Source organism: Ahaetulla prasina, chromosome 1 (genome assembly GCF_028640845.1).
Source record: "Ahaetulla prasina isolate Xishuangbanna chromosome 1, ASM2864084v1, whole genome shotgun sequence".
Classification (NCBI taxonomy): domain Eukaryota; kingdom Metazoa; phylum Chordata; class Lepidosauria; order Squamata; family Colubridae; genus Ahaetulla; species Ahaetulla prasina.
In genome coordinates this window covers 257,856,649-257,878,643 of record NC_080539.1, presented here as the reverse complement: position 1 = coordinate 257,878,643, position 21,995 = coordinate 257,856,649, and the positions used below count along the sequence as shown (strand labels likewise).

Sequence of the window (21,995 nt, the reverse complement as noted above, 5' to 3'; positions counted from 1 at the left end):
AGGCAGGTGGCCTCCAACCTTGGCAATTTTAAGACTTGTGGACTTCAACTCCCAGAGTTCCTCAGTCAGTCATACTGGGCTGAGGAATTCTGGGAGTTGAAGTCCACAAGTCTTAAAAGTTGCCAAGGTTGGAACCCCCACCTGCTCTTAAGGCACCTGACGCGAACCTGCCATCTCCTCCCCGCTCTTTTGCGATTGCAGCCTGACCGGACTAATTCAATCACTCTTCTCCCTTTCCTTTCTGTCCTTGGGCTTAAACGTGCAGGGGAGCGGAGTTAGTCGGGGTGAAATTTAGAGTGGAAAAAAAAAAATCAAGGAAACTATCAGAGATGAGACGCAGCCGGAGTTGGTTTCCAACGTCGCAGGTAGCGCACGCCCACATTTTGCGGGAGGCGCCTTGTGTGTTTGGCTCAGGTGTTGGCTGTTGTTCAAGTGGGGTATGTTGTTGCAAATGCGTGCTATCTCTTGCGGAAGAATTGACTCTTCTTTTTGTTGTTATTTGAAACCTGCCTTTATTGTTATTAATGGAAAGGGGAAATATTTATTTATAGGTGGAAGGAGGAAAAAGTGGTTTTTTTTTAAAAAAAAGTTTGTAGGTCATATTAGTTACTTTTTACTCAGCCCTGCATTTAGTTCCTCTGTCGTTCTTTCTGTTAAGTTTTTCAGATAGAAATTGTCAAAAAAAACTAATATGCCTCCCCAAACAACTAGCTAGAATTTAACTAAGTCTTCTGGGGATAGTTATCTTACCTGTAAGTGTGATTGTGGGCTTCTTAAAAATGGTGTCACTGTTCACTTGTGCTCTTCTATAGAAAAATTGTAGTATTATTACTTTGTTACTAATTGTAGAAATCAAATCAAGATAAGAAACCCAAAAAATGAGAAAGCAAAAAAACATGTTTGACTTCTTCACTAAAAAATTGAGAGTGTGGCTGCGTAACTGCACAACTGACTTTCCCATCTGAAAACAAAATATTTCTTTAACATTCTGTTGCATTCTATTCTCCTTTGCTTTATGCAGCATCATGGCTGAAGCAAGACAACCCAGTCACCTTCTAGATGTTTGCAATCAAAAATTCTCAGAATTCCTGTTCAATGCTGAACATAAGTGCTTGGTGTGGTTGAGAGAAATTGAAGAAGAAGCCATGAAAATATTTGATAGGTATAGAATCTTGAATCTTGCAAAAAGGAAAGAGGATTAAGTTTTTACACCCAAGGGCTGTAAATTGATTAGGGGGTCATATTTACACAACAAAGTTTATTGCCTAGGGTGGGACTTTTTAAAATGACTTATGGAATCCTAGAGTTCCAGGAAAACAGTTGGGAGTTCTGAGAGTGAATAAAGGCAAAACAATAATAAATTACTCGAACCCAGCTATGTTTCTATCATTAGAGCACGGATGTCAAACTCAATTTCATTGAGGGCTGCATCAGGGTTGTGTTTAACCTGGGGAGGGGGGCTATGGCCAGGATATGTGTGGCTATCTCGACGTCACTTGTGTTAGGGGTGCCTGTGGTGGACCGAGCACTCTGCCAGCAAAAATTGAGCTCAGGAGGGCCATGCACAGTCCTTTTGAGCTCCGTTTTCGCTGGCAGTGGGCTGCAGAAGGCCGTCGCAGTCAAAAACGGAACTCAGGAGGGCCTCACCTTCATTTTCGCTGGCAGAGGCACCACTGGCTGGTCCGCTGTTTCCAGGGCTCCGTGGGCCAGATCTAAGCACCCCTCGGGCTGGATGCAGCCTGCGGGCCTAGAATTTGACACCCCTGCATTAGAGCTTTGTCTCTTGGTCAGTGATTTGGGTATTTATTTCTAACCAATAGGTCCTATAACCTGAAAACATTTGAAAACCTATAGCATACAGCAGTTTTTCTTCCAGAGGTGAAATGCTCCTCGTTTGGACTGGATCGTCCAATCCGGTAGCGATGGTAGTGGGTGGTTTGGAGAACCGGTAGCAAAAATACCTGTCCCCCCATGCCCAGCTGAGCCACACGATCATCAGAGGTTTGGGGTTTTTTTACTTTTAAAAGCATTTTTTCTTCGGCCAAAAAAATGCTTTTAAAAGTAAAAAAAAAACAAAAACTGATGATCGCGCAGCTCAGCTGGGTGCTAGCCAAAAAACAGGGGGGAGTCTGTTTTTCCTCCCAGCAGGCTCTGCTAGCCAAACCAAAAAACGGGGGGAAGTCCATTTTTCCTCCCAGCAGGCTTCTCTGAAGCCTGCCGAGAGGAAATACGGACTCCCCCCCCATCCATTTTTTGGTTTGGCTATCAAGAAAGCCTGCTGGGAGAAAAAACAGACTCCCCCCTGAGTCTTCGGAGAAGGGCGGTATAGAAATATAAATAATAAATAAAAAAATAAAATAAAAAAACGGGGTGTGGGAGAGGTTCGTTTTTGAGAGAGAGAGAGAGAAAGAAAGGCAGGGAAGGAAGGAAGGAAGGAGGAGAGAAAGGAAGGAGTACAAACATGGCACTAGACATAGCTTCAGAGGGTAATCTAGGGCTGGAAGGGACCTTGAGATCATCTAGTCCAACCCTGCTCCAGTAGGACATTGCTAGTGAGTTTCTGTCTTTTGATCCCCCAATTACATAGCCATGCACACCCAGTCACATGACCCCCACCAAGCCACGCCCACCAAGCCACGCCCACAGAACCAGTAGCAAAAAAAAATAGATTTCACCCCTGGTTTTTACTACAGGTAGTCCTTGATTTGCAACTACAGTTATGCCCAAAATTTCTGTTGCTATGTTGTTAAGTGAATTTTGCCTCATTTTACAATCTTTGTTGTCATAGTTGTTAAGTGAATCACTGCATTAAGTTAGTAGCACGATTATTACGTGAATTTGGCGTCCCCATTTACTTTATTTTCAGAAGATCGCAAAAAGTGATCACATGAGCCAGGGACACTGCAATTGTCACATATATGAGTCAGTTACCAAGTGTCTGAATTTTTGATACATGACTATGGGGATGCAGCAATAGTTGTAAGTGTGAAAAATGATCATAAGTCACTTTTCAGTACCATTGTAACTTCAAATGGTTACTAAACAAACTACTGTAAATTGAAAGCTACTTTATTCTGCAAGAAAGGCAAATACATAACTTCCCACTTCTTGAGAAGGAAAGCAGGCCTTTCTTATACCAATCGCTGGGAGTCAGGTGACATAAATTTAATAATAATGCACTTTCTTTGTCCCTCCTTTTCCAAAAAAGTCTTATTAATTAGGAGGAGTTTAACCCTGAGTTAATGATTCCTTTGTTATCAATGTAAGGAATACAAGTTGGTCAGATAATAACGTCAAGTTACATTTCAGCATGGGTCATGTAAGCAAGATACAGACTTCCCTGTATTGATGTTAATTGCAGTTCTTGAGATCAATAATTTTTTTTATTATTATTATTATTTTGGACCAGTAACAACTTTAGTACCGAACCTGAACTGATGCCCAAAACACCATCTCAGAGGAAGTATCGGAAAAAGAAGCGATCTTCATTGTTTAAGGATGAAAATAAAGAACTAATTAGAAAAAGGTAGAAAAATAGCTAACAATATTTAAGCTTTATATTTTTGAATTGTACCCAAAGGTTTCAGGCTGTATGGATTTTTCTTGTGCTATAAATTGCACATGATCTCCAGTCCTTCTGTGTATTTGTCCATGTAAAAATACCATACTTTTCGGAGTATAAGACACACTTTTCTCCCACCTAAAAGAGGATGGAAATGTTGGTGTGTATTATACACCGAATACAGCCATTTTTGGCTTGCCAAAACCGCACTCTGCACATCCCATTTTCACAAAAAACAGTTTTCATAAAAACTGGATGGACAGAGGGTTTTGGAAGCCTGCAGAATGCTCCTGGGGGCTGGGAAGGGCAAAAATATGACGAGTAAAAGTTCCTTACATTCACTTCTTTTCAAGGAAATTTCTTCCCAAATAAGCATGCAGTAGTTTAATCCTAGCTATTTTGTATTTTTAAGACACATTTATGTGCTCATGCATTTGTCTAATTGCACCTAGTAGTTTCTATGCCAATTTTAATATATGTGAACTTAAGATATGTGGTTGGGGGATTCTGAGAGTTGAAGTCCACATATCTTGCCAAGTTGCCACGGTTGAGAAAAATTGCTCTATATCTGATTAGATGCCTAGTCAATCTAGTAAACACATAGTGATGTAAGAAATTTAGAAAATTGTTTTAGTTTTTACCAGAACAATTTTACTGAAATTGTTTTAATTTTTGAATTAATCATTTGTTTCTTTTTTTTAAGATTATCTAAAAGTCATGGCACTGTAAAGACTGAATCCTTTCAGAAACTTTCTCCAAGAAGAGTACTGAATAACCTCAACATGGGAGATGCAAAATCTTTGCCAGATATTATGACCAACTCTTCTAAGGGAAGTTCAAAAGTACAATCTGACAAGATAGCTAGGGATCCAGTAGGGGAATCACTTGTTACTGGCTGCTGTAAAAATGGTGACGTAGAAGAAAAAAGAAACGAAGTCATGAATGGAATCCCTGAACTTTTTATAGTGCATTCAGATGACCATTTAGCTGATATTTCGAGGATCACTGAGATTTCAGACAGTCCTGCAATGGTAGTTCCAGACATCACTGATCCAATAAAGGCAGAAAAAAATGGGATTAAATCAAGATTACCAAGTACACCCACTCTAAAAGAATCTTTAATTGGGAAGCACACATCTGGAAAAGAGATTCCACCCCAAGAATTAGTTAATAATAATTTGGATCCAGAAGGAGAACACTCTCAAGGCCTGAAAGAAAGTTCTGCTACCTCCACAGGGTCTTTGTCAGGCCATCGTCGCCTAAGTAGACCACACAAAAGTCCAAGGATCTCGCTGGTGGAGAAATATTCGCTCAGCAATAAAAGAAAAAGCACAATTCGAAAATCTATCAGCAGGACAATTGCCAGGAAGCAAGCAGCTCAGGACTCATCATCTGCTTCAAGTCGAGTAAGCTGTAAGTGAACACAATTAACCATGTCAATATGCGATTGTTATAAGTTGGAGGAGAGTTGATAGGTCGAACTGGTTTTTTCCATAAAAATATGATACAGGGCTTTCAAAAGGGGCATCTTGCAATCTCAAGACACATTCAGAGTACTTTAAATGTAAGCCTTGCTTACATTTTCTGCTGAAATTAACTTGCAGACCTAGAAAACAAGACATGTGGGTTAGAGTATGAAAACCAGCTGGGTGACTTTGGGCCAGTCACTCTCTCTCAGCCCAACTCACCTCATGGGATGGTTGTTATGGGGAAAGTAGAAGAGGAAGAAGCATTATACATGTTCGCTGTCTTGAATTACTTATAAAATAATAAAGGTGAACCCAGTGGTGGTATTCACTTACCTTCGCTATCGGTTTGCAAATGTGAGCGTGCGCTCGCTTTGCCTCTGCATGACAACTCTGTACATGCGCAGAGCATAAAAAACTCGACGTGATGATGTCTGGGCAAGTGGGCAGAGCCTCCCACAGCAGCCGCTACCGGTTCGTCCAAACTGGATAGAACTGGCTAAATAGGATAAAAAAAAAATGCAAAATTTCATCACTTTTTGACATGCATGGTGAAAGTGTAAATGGCTTGTAACTGGATTATCTGAGATAGTCTGATTATTTCACATACGATTTATAATTCAGAGATCTCAGCATATTTAAGACTGTATATACTGCAATTATATATTCTAATATATTAGATTAATATCTGGGCTTGCCTCTTTTCTAATTCAAATATGGTATGGATCTGCAAAGCATTATTTGTTTCCAACTCTATGAAGTCAAACTTAAATCTTCAATTTATGCCTTTGTTGGTAATATGTTTCCTGAAAAACTCTGCTTTGTCAGCAGAATTTGCATCCTTATAATAAACATTATTACAGGTACTCATAACATATCTTTCATGCAAATCCAAATGAATATAATTTTTGGAATGTATAACCAGTTCTGTTTCCACTGAGACTGTAGTGATCAAAGCTAGGCTTTGTTTGACAACATAGGTCTATTTTGGTGGATGAATTTAAGGAAAGTGTATTATTAGTATTTATTATTATTATATTTAAATGTATTTGCCAGTCACTTTCCAGAGACTCTTGAGTGGTTTACAAATTATTTAAAAGATAAAAACAAGACAAAAACAACAAATGTTGGAAAGTGCTAGAATTCCTCCTGAATTGGGTGTGCAGTTCCTTTTTTATTGAAAACAACACTCATGTACTACTATACTTACTACATACTTACTATACTTACTATATTTATTTAGTCTAACATTTCCATTCTCCAGGCCATAGTTCCACTGAAATATTTTTGAATGATGAAAACCACAAACATGGGTAAGCAAACTCTTGAAAACCTTTATAGGAGTCTTGATAATTTAAACCTTGATGAACTTCATCTAGAATCAACATTTTCTGAATCTGTTGTAAACCTTTGGAATTGTTTGGAATTTAAAAAAAAGGTTTGATTAGAATCTTATGGTTCTATTTACATATTCAAAATTAACACCATATTAAATGATTCAGAATCATGTAGCATTCAGACATCTGATTAAGAAGTTGTGTTTTTCTAGAACTGGAAAAGAGGTTTATTCTTGGTGGTTCATCTCTTCTCCATAAGTGCCACCAACTCTTTTTTGAGGAATGGAGAAAAGGTTATCATAATACATCATTAGACTGAATAAAATACAAAATGACAAACAATAAAATTTTCCTAAAGTTTGAGTCAATGGGAAGGTTTAAATTAGTGATAGATTGGTGGGGTGAATGTTATAAACACATATACACATCACTTCCAGTTTTTTTAAAAAAAATTATTTACTTTGGTTTAATTCTTGAGTTTACAGGTGTAAGTATTTATATTTCTTTTGGACAAGTATTTTCAAGGATTATTTTTTTCAATAGTGCATGTCTTTGAAGGTTGTTGTTAAATGGTCTATACAACCCATTTAAGATATCTCCCATCTTTTTGCCTGTGATCCCTCTTTAAGGACAGCTCCATCTAATGAATAGTTCATTTGTTGAATAAGTTATCAATTATTGTAGTAAAATTCTTCTTTCCCAAGTTGTTTTCTTTCATTACAAGTTTTATACCTACAAGATATCAGGTTATGGTGGCACCATCTAACAGAGTTTAATTTGATTTCATTTAATTTGGCATACTTGCCCCAAAGACTGATCATTGCTTTCATTTTAGGAAACCATACAATTCAAAACATTTGTAATAATTCTGCTGAAGTATTATTTGTTTTTTGTACGATATATAAATGATGGAACATTAGATTTTTTAAAATAGATGTTAGATCAACTGTGGCAAAATGCTGGAAAACTAAAATATATTTTAATGATTTATCAGTGCAGGAAATAGCATTTGGTGAAAAATTAACATGGCAGCAAAGAATCTTTGCTTTGACCATTAAAAATTAATTAACAATTAATGGTCAACTGGTGCTCATTTTTGCTATAAGAAAAATATAGAGATTTTTTTAAAATTTTGCTTTTATACAGATATTAATGTTTCAGCATTGAACAATATATGTGTGTGTGTGGTGTCCCTGTGATTATTTATGGATTGAGGATGTACTGGTTTTAGAAATGTGTTGATTGAAGATTTGTATATATTTGTTGTTTGGCGATGACGCCATATTGTCCAAATCTACAATTTAAAAGACATTATATATATTTTATATGATTATATGATCCATTAAACATGGATCATATTAAACATTAAGATATTGAAGATGAGATAGATGATGGGGAAAATGGAGTCAATGATTGCAAGTTATACCTAAAAAATAAAAATCAGAGCAAGTAAATGAGTATGTGTACCTTTAGTAAGTTCATTTCTAAAGATGCAGAAATGAAAGGGAAAATAGTGTTCATAGATATTGGTAAAATATAATGAGTAATCTGTGAATTGTGAGGATTATTTGAAAAAAAATGCAAATTTAAAAGTGTATTTTAAGAGTATGCTTCTTCCCACTGTCTTATGTGGAAATCAGAGCTGGATGTGTTAGAAGAAATGTGAATATAAGTTGGCTGTAGTGGGAATGAGTTGCATAAGAAATATGAGTAGTAAAATAGAAAGAAGTACTAGTAAGACCAAGAATGAATTGGTGAATGAATGTGGTTTTAATATAGAAGTGAAAAAGAAGCTCTTCACATTGTTGATATGGCCACTCGGAGAGAATTAATGACAATTAAATTACAAAGCTAATATATGAAATAATATATGAAGAAAAAAATGAATAGATGAAGAATAGGAAGACACATTCATGATAGAATGAAGTTGATGAGGTCCTGAAAATGTCAAAGCTGGTAATTTGAAAGAAAAACAAGACCCAGTAAGGAAATCAGTAATGAATCAGTAATGGAAACCAATCTGGCCTATAAATGTAAGAAATTATGGAGAGCCCTGTGAATGACTTTGTTGGAAACTAAAAACTAAAATAAAATTTAGTTGGATTTCCCTTTTTTCTCTTTTATCTTCTACCTTTTTTTTTTAGTACATTTGACTTTTCCCTATATTTTACATAACATTGCTTCTCTGAAAGGAAATAATAGCGTGGTAGGTATATACAGAGATAATCTTGATTCAGCAACCACACTTGATATCAGGAAACAGTTGCTAAGTGAATTTGTGACTATGCTTATGATCTTATTTCGACTTTATTTTACTCTACAGACCTGCAAAAGTCATAAATACAAGGACTGGTTGCAACAGTTGTAACTGTAAATCATCATTAAATAAGGCAATCGTGTGTGTGTGTGTGTGCACGCATGACATGCATGTGTTCACACACATCCATTTTCACTGTTTTTTGCATTGTTGTTTTTATATTGTCTTTAAATGATGTCTGTTGATCACAGTACATTTAAACAAAATAATGAAAACTGGAAAAAAGAATGGTAATATTTGCCCAAATTCTCTCTTTAGGCCTTTGACACAGAACGCTGAAATAGGAGAGGTAAGGTCTTGAAGATGTACATATTTGGGTTTACATGATAGATTGCCTTTTGCTTTTAATGCAGTTCTCTGAACTATGATCACAATTCTTAAGATAGCTTTAAAGTTATACAGTTGAATTTACCATTTCAGTTAATTTTTAATGGTTATTTTAATATGTATATTAATTGTTTTAAATGAAGGCTGTACACCGCCCTGAGTCCTTCGGGAGAAGGGCGGTATAGAAGTTTGATAAATAAATAAATAAATAATTATTTAGTCAAGGTTGTGGGTGACTAGTGCTTCAAGTCTTCTATTAGAATGCAAGAATTTTAATTCTGTGGAGATGTGAGAATGTCCAACCCTACTGAAATCAATGGATTTAGGTCCATCTAAATCAGGGATGTCCAAACTTGGCCCCTTGAAGAGTGGTGGACTTCAACTCCCAGAATTCCCCAGCCAGCAACTTGCTCATATTTATAGCTCATGCTGGCTGGGGAATTCTGGGAGTTGAAGTCCACCACTCTTCAAGGGGCCAAGTTTGGACACCCCTGATCTAAATGCATAAGATCTGCTGGGACAGAAAATAAATACGCTATTCAGTATAGCTTTCAACTTCAACACTACAGCTTAATACCCAATATGATTTTGAAAAAGCACTTTTATTTGACACTTGTTTTCCATTCATATGTGTCTTGTGAAGAATTAGTGTTGTGAAATTATTAAATGTATAACGGTGAACAATCAAGTAAACGAAGTAACTTGGAGTTACTACTTTAAAGTGTGGGGTATTCTTAATCTCTGTTGACCTAGGTAAGGTATTGCTACAAAAAGATTTTTCTATTCCTTTTTATGGACCAGTTTATATGTCTGGGCTAAGTTGCAGATGATAGTTTTATGGAGTGTCATTTCAATCACAGTCCATGCAGATACATACATATTCCTCATAGTCTAGTCTTTCTAGACTGTGGAAAGTTTAGAAGAAGTTTTATTTGATCTTCACATGTAACATACATTCAGACTCCTCTTCCTGGTAAGTATTTTCATGGCTTTCACTGGGTCTCTCTTACTTGGTACTAACCGGTAATTTTGCTTTTCTTGAAGTTGGAAAATAGAAAATTACCAGGATGTTATGGCATTGTATTCATATGTAAGTAAAGGCTCCCTTTATTTACATATAGTGGAGCTGAACACCTGATGAAACATGTTAATGTTACTTTCTTAGTAACAATGTGGAAATGGTTTGCCATTGCCTATTACTGAATTCTTTTTTCCATTTCTCATCCCACCCAAACACTGTTCATCTTTTTAAGAACAGAGACAGCTAAGAGCTGCCACCTTCAATAACATACTTACGTGAAATGTTATTTATTTAACAAAAATGAAAACCTGTCTTGCATTTGTTCCTATTAATAGCTCTGCTGCTTTAATTTTCCCCCCTGATTTTTCTAATCAAGTAGCATCTTGACACATATATTCATCTTAAAATGAGAGCCCAGAAATGAGAAAATATGGTAAGAGCAATATTCTTCATATCTCTGTATCTAGAAAGTGCAAAAATAATATATTGTTTTTTCCTTAGCCTCTGAACAGTCTACAAAAAGAGCCTTGTGCTCTGGATGCACCTAGTCTAGTTGTTAGCACACCTTTGCACACTCCAACACAATTTGAGAGGCACCAAGACAAGACTTGCAGTAAAGGTAATAATGTCATGGACAGATAGGAGTTTTTATTAAATGCTGTTAAAAACCACAAGCAAATTATTCTGTTTTCCCCTATATAATTTGTATGTGTATGATCTTTGTCTAGACTTTTATTTTTAAGTCATAACATAAACAGATGTCATTATATTTGCTAGTATATTTAGCATCTTGTCACTATAATTAAAAGCATTTTATGAAGCAGTTTTGAATCTTGATATAGTTTTTCTACTTATATTAGTGCTATTAGGAATAAATTCTGTCTACAATATATGCTTGATTTCAACTGAGCTATTTTTATTAGGCAAAAAGATGGATTTTGTGGCAAGACCTCTCTTACTAATTGTGCTTTTCTTGCAGACAGACTTAAGACTACCATTACTGATTCCCACATCAGTAATTCTGAAGATTTAGCCAGGAACAACAGTCCCCATGAACAAGTGCAGAATATTCGGTATTCCTTCATTCCTTCCTTCCTCCCTCCCTCCCTCCCTCCCTCCCTGGAATGGTTTCTTAGAATTCAGAACAGTAATCATTGTGAGCCGTTAGCCAAAACTGCTTCAGTTAGAAAGAGCTATCTTAGTAACTAGCTAGCCTTTATATTAGATATTTGTCGTTTAGGTTACAAGCATTTTTAAAATAAAGATTTCCTGTAAACTTGTGCATTTTTATTTATTTATTTATTTATTTGTCAAACACAACAGTATATATAAGCATGAAATAACCATACAAATTGGATACTATTAAGGAGAACACTAGGACAGGAACGATAGGCACGCTGGTGCTCTTATGCACGCCCCTTACAGACCTCTTAGGAATGGGGTGAGGTCAATAGTAGATAGTCTTTGGTCAAAGCTTTGGGGATTTTGGGAAGAGACCACAGAGTCAGGTAGTGCATTCCAGGCATTAACAACTCTATTACTGAAGTCATATTTTCTACAATCAAGATTGGATCGGTTCATATTCAGTTTAAATCTATTGTGTGCTCGTGTATTGTTGCAATTGAAGCTGAAGTAGTCTTCGACAGGAAGGACATTGTAGCAGATGATTTTATGAGTTATACTCAGGTCATGCCGAAGGGCAGCTGAGTTCTAAATTTTCTAAACCCAGGATTTCAACTCTAGTGGCATAGGTATTTTGTTGTGATCAGAAGAGTGGAGAACTCTTCTTGTAAAATATTTCTGGACATGCTCAATTGTATTAATGTCCAAAATGAGGTGTGGATTCCAGACAGGCAAGCTGTATTCGAGAATTGGTCTAGCAAATGTTTTATATACTCTGGTTAGTAGTGTAATTTTTCTGGTAGTCAGACTGTTATAGGCATTATAGTCTAGATTGCTTCAGTGAGAACCTCCTGTATATGTAATACTGAAATTACTTAGAGAAAAACTGAATTTAGAAAATTTACATAAATATGTTATTGGATTTAGAGAGAATGAAATGATTTAATACCATGGGCAACGTATCTTTCAGGGTGCATGATTTGAAATAATATTGAAGTTAATATCTGTGGTTTTACTGTGGTCACTGCTGACTTTCGTCTCAAGTAGCACGTTGGAGAACTTGTTAACAATTAATATTTAAAGAATATAAATCATACTATTTTGATATACATTTACCTGTCAGTATTACATTTATGAAATAAATATGAATGGTTCCTGTCCTATTGTTTTTTTCTTTTTTTTCTTATATATATATATATATATGCTTATACCTCTTCATATTTCTTTATATATATGTTTATATACTATATAATCTTTTTGTGTGATGCTTATGTATATTGTTATGACAAAATAAATAAATAAAATAAAAATAAATAAATAAATAATCTGGAATTACAATCATCTCATGACATTGAGTATTAGGATGTTGAATTTAGAAGTGACTATTTGCCAATTATCTAAACTTTTTCCTATACCAAATTTTGGAGGGGATTGGTAAAAAATTAAAATAATGGAAGATTAACATTATGGTTTGACTATAGAAATAATAGCTACATATACTAATTCTATTTAGTCTAGTAGTTGTGGCATCAGACTAGAAACCAGGAGACTGAGCCATGAAAGTCAGTTGAGTGACTTTGGGCCAGTTACTCTCTCAGTCCAGTTCCACTCATAGGATTGCTGTTGTGGGGAAAACAGAAGGCAGAAGGAGTCTGAGGTACCCCTTCACCTCAGTAAGTTCACCATTCAGAGTTATTCACAAAAATATTAAAGGCAGGATATAAATAAATAAACTTCTGCTATAAATGATGATACAATATTAAAATAAGATAAACCTGCCATTATAAATGTGGTCCATAAGTAATGGGTTGAAATTATTAACACTGGCTTTTTTATGAAACAGAATGTGAACAATTGGGCCCATAGCTCATGAAAGTAGAACACTTTATTTTCAGTGCTTTATAGGCACATACTTACATACATCCCATCTCCTTCCCTCTTTCTATTTCTCTCTTTTCTACAACTTTAAGACTTTTCCAGGATTTTTCACTTTGCCTTTTGAAGAGACTACTTTTTGAAGGAGAATTCCCAAACTTTTTGGATATGCTGAGTAGTAAACTTTTTAAGTTAATCCATTAAACAAGAATACATACACTGTGTAACTGAGAAAACTTTGTGTATTCTTTTTTTCCCCCCAGGAAGCAAAGTTATAGACAAGCAATGGAGAATCTACCTGCTCCTTCATGCACAGAAGATAAAAATCCTAGTCCTTTCAGTCATACAACCACATCCATTTCTGCAAAGAAAATGCTGCCAATGTCTGGCCCATACAAGGTAATAGAATTCTTTATTGGCCAAATGTGATTGGACACTCAAGGAATTTGTCTTAGGTGTATATGCTCTCAGTGTACATAAGGAGAATAAAATACATTCATCAAGAATAAAAAGATACAACACTAAGTGATAGTCACGGTTACTAATAAGCCATCAAATCGTACTAGGAAACAAACAAAAACAATATAAATTGAAAGATACAAGCAACATGGTTATAGTAATAAGTGGGAAGAGATAGATACTAGTAAGGAAGAGAAGAATAATAGTAATGCAGTCTTAGTAAATTATTTGAGTAAATATAATTATTTGAAATTATAGTGTTGTGGGAATTAAGCAGAGTGATGGCATTTGGGGAAAAACTGTCCTTGTATCTAGTTGTTCTGGTGTACAGTGCCCTATAGTGTCGTTTGGAGGGTAGAAGTTGAAACAATTTATGTCCAGGATGTGAGGGGTCTGTAGATATTTTCACAGCCCTCTTTTTGACGCATGCAGTATACAGGTCCTCAATGGAAGGCAGGTTGGTAGCAATTGTTTTTTCTGCAGTTCTAATTATCTGTTGAAGTGTGTGTTTATCTTGTTTGGTTGCAGAGCCAAACCAGACAGTTATGGAGGTACAGATGACAGACTCAATAATTCCTCTGTAGAACTGGATCAGCAGCTCTTTGGGCAGTTTGAGCTTTTATTAATATACTTTTATATTAATATAATATTAACATACTTTTTAATATTAATATTAATTAATATTATATTACTTTTATTAATATACTCTTGTATGTAATGCCCAAGCAGTAAAAGCATGTATACGTTTCTAACAGATAATACAACCTTTCAAAAACTTCTTTCAAACCATGCAAAAGAATCAGCTTCTCAAATCTCCTGGGTCTTCAGGGAACAAAGTCCCCAAGCATAGTACTCCTTGTAGATCTGCGACCAAGGTAAGAGGCTTTTTCATTTAAGTTTAGAAATAATAACAATCTCTATATCAAGAACTCCTGCTAAAATTGGTTAGAGAAACCAGATCTTTCTGGCAGAGAAAATATTCTCCATGATGCAGTCTAACTCCTGTTTCAGTCATGTTGTAGGTCTAAGAGACTGTGTTTGCTTGTTTGTATGTGTGTGTGTTTGTGTGTGCGTGCGTGTGTGTGTGTGTGTGTGTATGTGTGAGAGAGAGAGAGAGAGCTGAATGAGATAAATATCAGAAAACTAGCTACTAATGATATTAATAATGATACAAATGTATTATTATTGCAACACGGTTCTATGCTTAAAGAGTTACGGTGAACACATTGATTCTATAAAATATTAGAAAATGGCAGTATGAGAATAGAGGAATGTCCAGTAAGAGAAGCTGAATGTGGTCAACTCTGTTTCTCCCCAAACCTGCCCCATTCTCTCCCGTCCTCCTGGAGAAACCAAGTTGAAATAGACACCAAAGTCAGCAAAGGAAGTCTCTTGTTTTGCCCAGACTTTTGATTTACTTGAAACGTATCTGAAATCTCTTCAAATTAGGGATTGAGGTAATATACAGTAGTTTCAATGCTGAAGTCCTTGCCTGCTATGTGTAGAGAATAATGAAGGTATTTATTCTGAGCCTGCTGCCATATTGCATTTTTCTACAGTCTTTTGCTTCATCAGTCTAGGCAGCGCTGTTATTCAATCACACTGATAAATGAAATGAAATAGTCATTAGGCAATTACATTCCTGGAAGTTGATTTGTATTTTCTTTCCATGTTTGTTCTACAAAGGGGGAGTTTGTTGTAAGTAACTATCTTCCTTATTTTCTAGATTGTGATCGTAGTGCTTCAAAAACACTTAACTGCCCTAAAACCACTGTTAACTCTTATTTTGGAGCTGGGTCATTCTGCACATGCTGGTGTTTCGTATTTCCACTGCCACATTTCCTTGGTGTGATTTAATCTGGATAGAAAAATCAGTGGTGAAATGTAAAATTTGTTACTACTGGTTCTGAGGTGTGGCTTGGTGGTGGAGTAATGTGACTGGGTGGGCGTGGCCAACTTTTTTTCTTTTTTACTTTTAAAAGCATTTTTCTACATCATCTTCGGCCGAAGAGGTTGTAGAAAAAATGCTTTTAAAAAGCTCTGACAATCCCAGCTGAGCTGCGTGATCATCAGAGGCTTTTTTTTTTAACTTTTAAAAACATTTTTTCTTCGGCTGAAAAAATGCTTTAAAAGTTAAAAAAAAAAAACACCTCTGATGATCGTGCGGTTCAGCTGTGCAGGGGGTGGTAGCAGGGATTTTTGCTACCGGTTCTTCAAACCACCTGCCACCATCGCTACTGGATCGGGCGATCTGGTTCGAACCAGAAGCATTTCAACCCTGGAAAAAATGGAAGAAAAAATAGTTGGCAATTGGGCAGCAAATGGTCACAGCAACTGCAGTTAATATAAATCTTCCATAACATCTTAGGAAAAGGAGCGCCAGCGTCTGGAGAGTCTTAGAAAAAAACAAGAAGCAGAGCAACAGAGAAAGCAGAAAGTGGAGGAAGAAAAGAAACGTCGGTTGGAAGAGATAAAACTGTTAAGTACCAGTACCTATTTATACCCCCATGCAAATAGGGATTACACTGACATTCTTTTAGCGATGTTGTTGTGTAGTGCAACTTTTGTAGAATGTGGACGCTACAGGAACAGATACATGTTTATAAAAATAATAGCAAAATTACCAATTTTGTATTGTGAGCAATACAAAGAATCTTCATTGCTGTGCTTTCTACATATTACACAGAAAGCGTGAAGAGCGACTGCGAAAGGCATTGCAAGCTCGAGAACGAGTAGAGCAGATGGAGGAAGAAAAGAAGAAGAGAATGGAACAGAAATTTTCTCAGCTTGGTGAAAGAAATGACAAGGTGAAAAATGGCCTGACAACAGACTGTCTTCATATATTAATAGTTGTCTTTTAGCATGGAATGTTCAAACATCATCTTAAGCCAGAAATTAACAAAGAAGCTGCTGGTGCATTTTGTTGGGTCGTTCCACTTATGCTATGCTTGAATGCATCCACAGAATGGGAACCCACCATTTGTTGAGATAATCAGTTCCAATTTCAGTTTGCTGTTACTGTTAGGAGGTTTTTCTAATATTCAAAATTTCTTTCCTATAATTTAAATCCATTGTTTTACATTCTGCATTGATAGAAAACAAACCATGACCTGTGACTCCTTTGCTACCAAGAAAATCACATGGGAGTATCCATAAAATGATCTAAAGTTGAAGAAGACTTTATCTTAGCTTTTAATGCCTATCTAATCCTAAATCTATATTTATTATAGCAATAGCACATAGATTTATACCATGTTTCCCTGAAAATAAGACCCTGTCTTATATTTTTTTGAACCCTGAAATAAGCGCTTGGCCTTATTGCTATGCGGTCAAAAGCCCGATTGGACTTATTATCAGGGGATGTCTTATTTTGCGGGAAACAGGGTATATTGCTCATAGTGCTTTACAGCACTCTCTGAGTGGTTTACAGATTCAGCATTTTCCCCCCAAAAAATCTGGGTCTTCATTTTACCAATCTTAGAAGGATGGGAAGTTGAGTCAACCTTGAGCCTATCGGATCGAACTCCAGGCTGTTTGCCTGCAATACTGTATTCCAATCACTGTGCCACCAGGACTTGTTATGTAATGTATCTCACCACTATTTAGCACAAAATAAAATAGATAGAATTTTGACAAGTTCTTTGCACAGATGCGAGAGGAGAAAACAGCAGAAGAAAAGGCAAAGAAAAAAATATCTATAAAGAAAATCGAAGCAGAAGTCCGAAAATCAAAACTGCCACAAATGGTAAGCACTATATTGACTTTCCAGTAAAATGGAATTATAGAGAAGGAGGCTCTGTATGCTACAGCTAGAATAGGAAAACTCCAAGGAGGCTTCAGTCATGACTAAGAAATGTTTTTATTTCTTTATAATCAAAAGTATGAAAGCCTCGTGAATTGTTTAATTGCTGCTGGTTTGATGTTAAACAATATCCAAATGGACTGAACAGATTGTATACATTAGCATACTGAATTTAGTGTAGCTTTTTTTTAATTCAGTAGAATTGCTTTATATCTCACATTCATGGGCCCAAGCTTTCCATGTGTTTGGAGATAGGATAAATGTAGAATTTTATAGTTGAGACATTACTTTCTTTGTGTCTTGAGGAATGGTGGAGTATTCTGTTTCTGATCTGACAGTATAAATTAATAAGATTTGAAAATAGTAGTTGTACCATCTCATTTCTAAAATTCGTTTTTAACATTCATATTACTGCAACAAAAACTGTTTTATATATAGTATATATTTATATAAATACATGAGTAGACTTCTCATCAACATAATACTGTAAGTGTTCTTGTTTTTCCATATATATTTCCGTGTGTGTTTGCACGCACATATGTGCATTGTGTATATATGTATTTTTGCATGTATGAAAGACATTGATTTTCTATGCTGGTTTCAGGAAGAAAGGCCAAAACCTCAAGAATGTCCAGAAAAATGGAGAACAGTTGGGGAGATTAAGAAAATGCTGGAAATCAATAGTACAAGACAGGAAAAGGGGTGAGAATTTTGTTTTTTTAATGCTGTAAGCTGCCCAGAGTTGTTTCAATACAAGATGGGAGGCAAATAATAAATCTCTGAAGGTTGAAACTATAGGTAAGTCAAAATTCAAGGAATTACAGGAGACACAAAAACAATCAAAATCGAAAATGATGAGCCAGATATCCAACTCTGAAATAGTGTTACTTCCTTTGAAGGTAACATCCAGGAAAGCTATTCACATTTGGGGAAAGTTTGCCTTCCCAACCACTTTTTGGGCAAGGGTTTCACAGTGATCCCAGGGCTACTTACTCCCAAGTAATCGGTGCACTGCAAGTATTTGTGTATTAACTCAGCTTTGTATTAAGGCACCAAAGGCATCAAGAAAAAGAGAAGCTGGCGAAAGTTCAGGAACTCGCTGTAGTTAAGGAAGAGGAAGAAAATGTAAAGGTACGATCACTTATTGAAAAGCCAATATTGGGAGGAGGGAATAAGATCAAGCAAGCTTTTGCCAGTAAATAATATTTTCAGCTGCATTTCCAAAATGTATGGCTTCTGTTTCTCCCTGCCGCTTTGTTTATGTCTGAAAAGAATGACACCTTTGCATGTCACTTACTATTCTAGATTTTTAAGGGAGACAACAGATTGTTAATCATATATTTCCTCATGTGAATTATGGAAACTGAAATTATATATACTTAAAGCAGATTATACAACTGTAGTTGGTTTTGCCTTAGGACTAGGAAAAAGGCAGTGGTTATAACTGTAGTCCTTCTTGGCATACAAACAATAATTATGATGGAAGCGAATGGGGCAAATGTTGGATTTCACTGTGTGTTTCTTCAGTCAGGTAGCAATTAAAGCAAAAATAATAATAATCTGAGGACTCATTAATGGATCACTTTAATAGAGATCTAAGAAGAAAATGGTTCTAAAGAATAGATAGATTGACATATGTTGCTTTTGTGGGAAACTACTGCTGCAAAATGATTACATTGGTTGGCCTGGTAACTAAGATTCTTCTCTGGTTAATAGGAAGAAAAGAATCCTGCCTCACTGGCTCAGCTGCAGCAGGACAAGACAGCTGTGCAGGTGGAAAACGTCCCTGCTGCATGTGGATGGCTGAATATAACTGCTCAGGTGAGTAGGAACTATTTTGCAGGCTTCTTCTGCAAGATGAGAAATGATTGAGGCCTGCAGTCAGTTATTTAGGTCTTCCCCCATCTGCAAATTGCTATGGCAGAAATATGACTTGACATCCTCTTTATCTCTTCCTGATATGTTCCCATGATACTACCTTTAACTTATCTCCAAGCCATGAAAAAGATTGACCTGGGTACAATACCCATAAGTGACTTGGTGATGAAGTCAACTATTCAAGCCACTGCCTAAAGCAGGACTGTCAAACTCCCAGCCCGCGGGCCGGATACGTCACACACTGGCCATGCCCATGCCCAGTTTAACGAAGGGGAAAAAAGTCTTGATATGTCATGTGATGCTGCCGTGACAACGTGAGTTTGACACTCCTGGCCTAAAGGAAGCTTCAAGGCATATTGAATCTATTATGGCTTTGCCACTACTGTGACTACTTGAAAGGAAATCAGATGGCTGCAACAACTTGAGACAGAATAATAGAGTTGAAAGGGGTCTTGGAGGTCTTCTAGTCCAACCCCCTGCTCAAGCAGGAGACCCTATGCCATTTCAGACAAGTGGCTATCCAGTCTCTTATTGAAAACCTCCAGTGACAGAACACCCACGACTTCTGAAGGCAAGGGAGAAGGCATTTTAACTCTGTCCTTGCCAACCATATTTACCAATCTTTGCTGTAGGAGAAGGACAGCAGAACCTGAGGGTGGAGCCAGGAGAGGAATCAGCCTGGAGTTGTTATGTTCCCAAATTTAATGTCAGGCATGAAGATTCAAGACCACGCCTTAGGGTCCAGTTATGCTGAGTTATTGCTCATATCTATACACAAGAATAGTACACAAGTTACTTGTCCCAGATTCTGCCAACCTAGCAGTTTTGAAAGCACGTAAAAATGCAAGTAGAAAAAATAGGGACCACCTTTGGTGGGAAGGTAACAGTGTTCCGTGCACCTTTGGCATTGAGTCATGCCGGCCATATGACCACGGAGACATCTTCGGACAGCGCTGGCTCTTCGGCTTTGAAATGGAGATGAGCACTGCCCCCTAGAGTCGGCAATGACTAGCACATATGTGCGAGGGGAACCTTTACCTTTACCTTTATACACAAGAATCTAGTCAACTAACGGTCAGGACTAAATTTGTGCTATGTAAGAGTTAATGAATTCAAGAGCAGTTGGACTTCAACCACTTGTGGGAATGGAATGACTCCAGGCTGATTCCTCCCCTGACTACACCTCCAGGTTTTGTGTGTCATTCTCCTATATCTGGTGCCTCTTTACTCTGGGATGCAGGTTGGGAATCTGGGCTACATTCTACCAACAAAATAGAATCAGAATTGAACTGGAAGGGACCTTGGAGATCTTCTGGTCCAACCCCCTGCTCAAGCAGGAGATCCTATACTATTTCAGTCAGGTGGCTGTCCAGTCTTTTCTTAAGAACCTCCAGTGATGAAGCATGTACAACTTCTGAAGGCAAGCTGTTCCACCGGTTAATTGTTCTCACTATTAAAAAGTTTTTCCTTAATTCCAGATTGCTTCTCTCCTTGATTAGTTTCCATCCATTGTTTCTTGTCTTGCCTTCTGGTGCTTTGGAAAATAAGTTAACCCCCTCCTCTTTTTGGCAGCCTCTCAAATACTGGAACACTGCTATCATGTCCTTTTCTCTAGACTAGCCAAACCCATTTTCTTCAACTATGCTTCATACATTTTTATTTCCAGGACTTTAATCATTTTAGTTGCTCTTTTTTGCACTTTTTCCAAAGTGTCAATTTATCTTTTGTAATGTGGTGACCAAAACTGGATGCAATATTCCATGTGTAGTCTTACTAAAAATTTATAAAGTGGTACAAATACTTCACATGATTTTGATTCTATGCCTCTGTTTATTCAACCAAGGATTGTATTAGCTTTTATGGCTGTTGCTGCACACTGGTGACTCAGGTTTAAGTGATTCATCCACTAGGACTCCCAGGTCCCTCTCACAGTTAGTGTTTTTGAGCCAGGTTTCACCTAATCTGTACTTGTACCTTTGGTTTTTTCCTGCCTAGGTGTAAAACCTTGGTTTTCTCTATATTAAATGTCATGCTGTTGGATAGGACCCATTGTTAAGTCTGTCAAGATCTTTCTGAGCTTGTCTTCTGGGTTATTGGCTATTCCTCCCAATTTTGTGTCATCTGCAAATTTGATGAATTCCCCTTCTATTCTCTCATCTAAGTCATTTATGAAGATATTGAAGGGCCTCTGTGGCTCAGACTGGTAAGACAGTCTGTTATTAACACAGCTGCCTGCAATTACTGCAGGTTCTAGTCCCATCAGGCCCAAGGTTGACTCAGCCTTCCATTCTTTATAAGGTAGGTAAAATGAGGATCCAGATTGTTGGGGGCAATAAGTTGACTTTGTATATAAATATACAAATAGGATGAAGACTATTGCTAACATAGTGTAAGCCGCCCTGAGTCTTCGGAGAAGGGCGGGATATAAATGCAAATAAAAAAAAAAGAGTACTGGGCCTAAAATGGAACCTTGTAATACTCCACTGCTTACTTCCCTCCACGTAGATGTAGTACCATTAAGGACTGCTCACTGAATATAGTTTTTCAGCCAGTTACAAATCCATCTGGTGGTGATGCTGTCTAGCCCACATTTTTCTAGTTTACCAAGAAGTAGGTTGTAGTCTACTTTGTCGAAAGACTTGCTGAAGACTAAGTATACTATCAGGATCATGATTATAAAAGGAAGACCTATTGCTGCCTATCCGAGAATGGGTGAAGAATATTTTTACTTAGCAGTAGAGAAAGACCTGTAAACTGAATGTAAAAAGTATTGACATTGTCTAAGGCCTGGAATAATTTCTGCTTCTAAATTAGAGGGACACTTCTGCT

At 36.8% G+C, this 21,995-nt stretch overlaps 1 protein-coding gene across 4 annotated transcripts in view; it reads left to right on the top strand.

Moving 5' to 3' along the window:
* Window positions 1-21,995, top strand: part of LOC131184494 (inner centromere protein-like) — a 34,144-nt gene that overhangs the window by 209 nt on the left and 11,940 nt on the right. Inside the window, exons 1-16 of one of the 4 annotated variants that reach the window (XM_058155845.1) lie at window positions 139-365; window positions 1,022-1,162; window positions 3,410-3,526; window positions 4,266-4,975; window positions 6,293-6,341; window positions 8,941-8,971; window positions 10,532-10,649; window positions 11,010-11,103; window positions 13,291-13,426; window positions 14,242-14,361; window positions 15,855-15,964; window positions 16,173-16,293; window positions 17,136-17,231; window positions 17,893-17,990; window positions 18,338-18,419; window positions 19,005-19,109. In XM_058155845.1, coding sequence (XP_058011828.1) covers window positions 1,026-1,162; window positions 3,410-3,526; window positions 4,266-4,975; window positions 6,293-6,341; window positions 8,941-8,971; window positions 10,532-10,649; window positions 11,010-11,103; window positions 13,291-13,426; window positions 14,242-14,361; window positions 15,855-15,964; window positions 16,173-16,293; window positions 17,136-17,231; window positions 17,893-17,990; window positions 18,338-18,419; window positions 19,005-19,109 — 2,124 coding nt within the window. In that variant the 5' untranslated portion in view covers window positions 139-365; window positions 1,022-1,025. Of the gene's footprint in view, window positions 1-138; window positions 438-1,021; window positions 1,163-3,409; window positions 3,527-4,265; window positions 4,976-6,292; window positions 6,342-8,940; window positions 8,972-10,531; window positions 10,650-11,009; window positions 11,104-13,290; window positions 13,427-14,241; window positions 14,362-15,854; window positions 15,965-16,172; window positions 16,294-17,135; window positions 17,232-17,892; window positions 17,991-18,337; window positions 18,420-19,004; window positions 19,110-21,995 lie in introns of those variants that run through there. The other 3 variants (XM_058155863.1, XM_058155834.1, XM_058155854.1) reach the window with 3 other exon arrangements.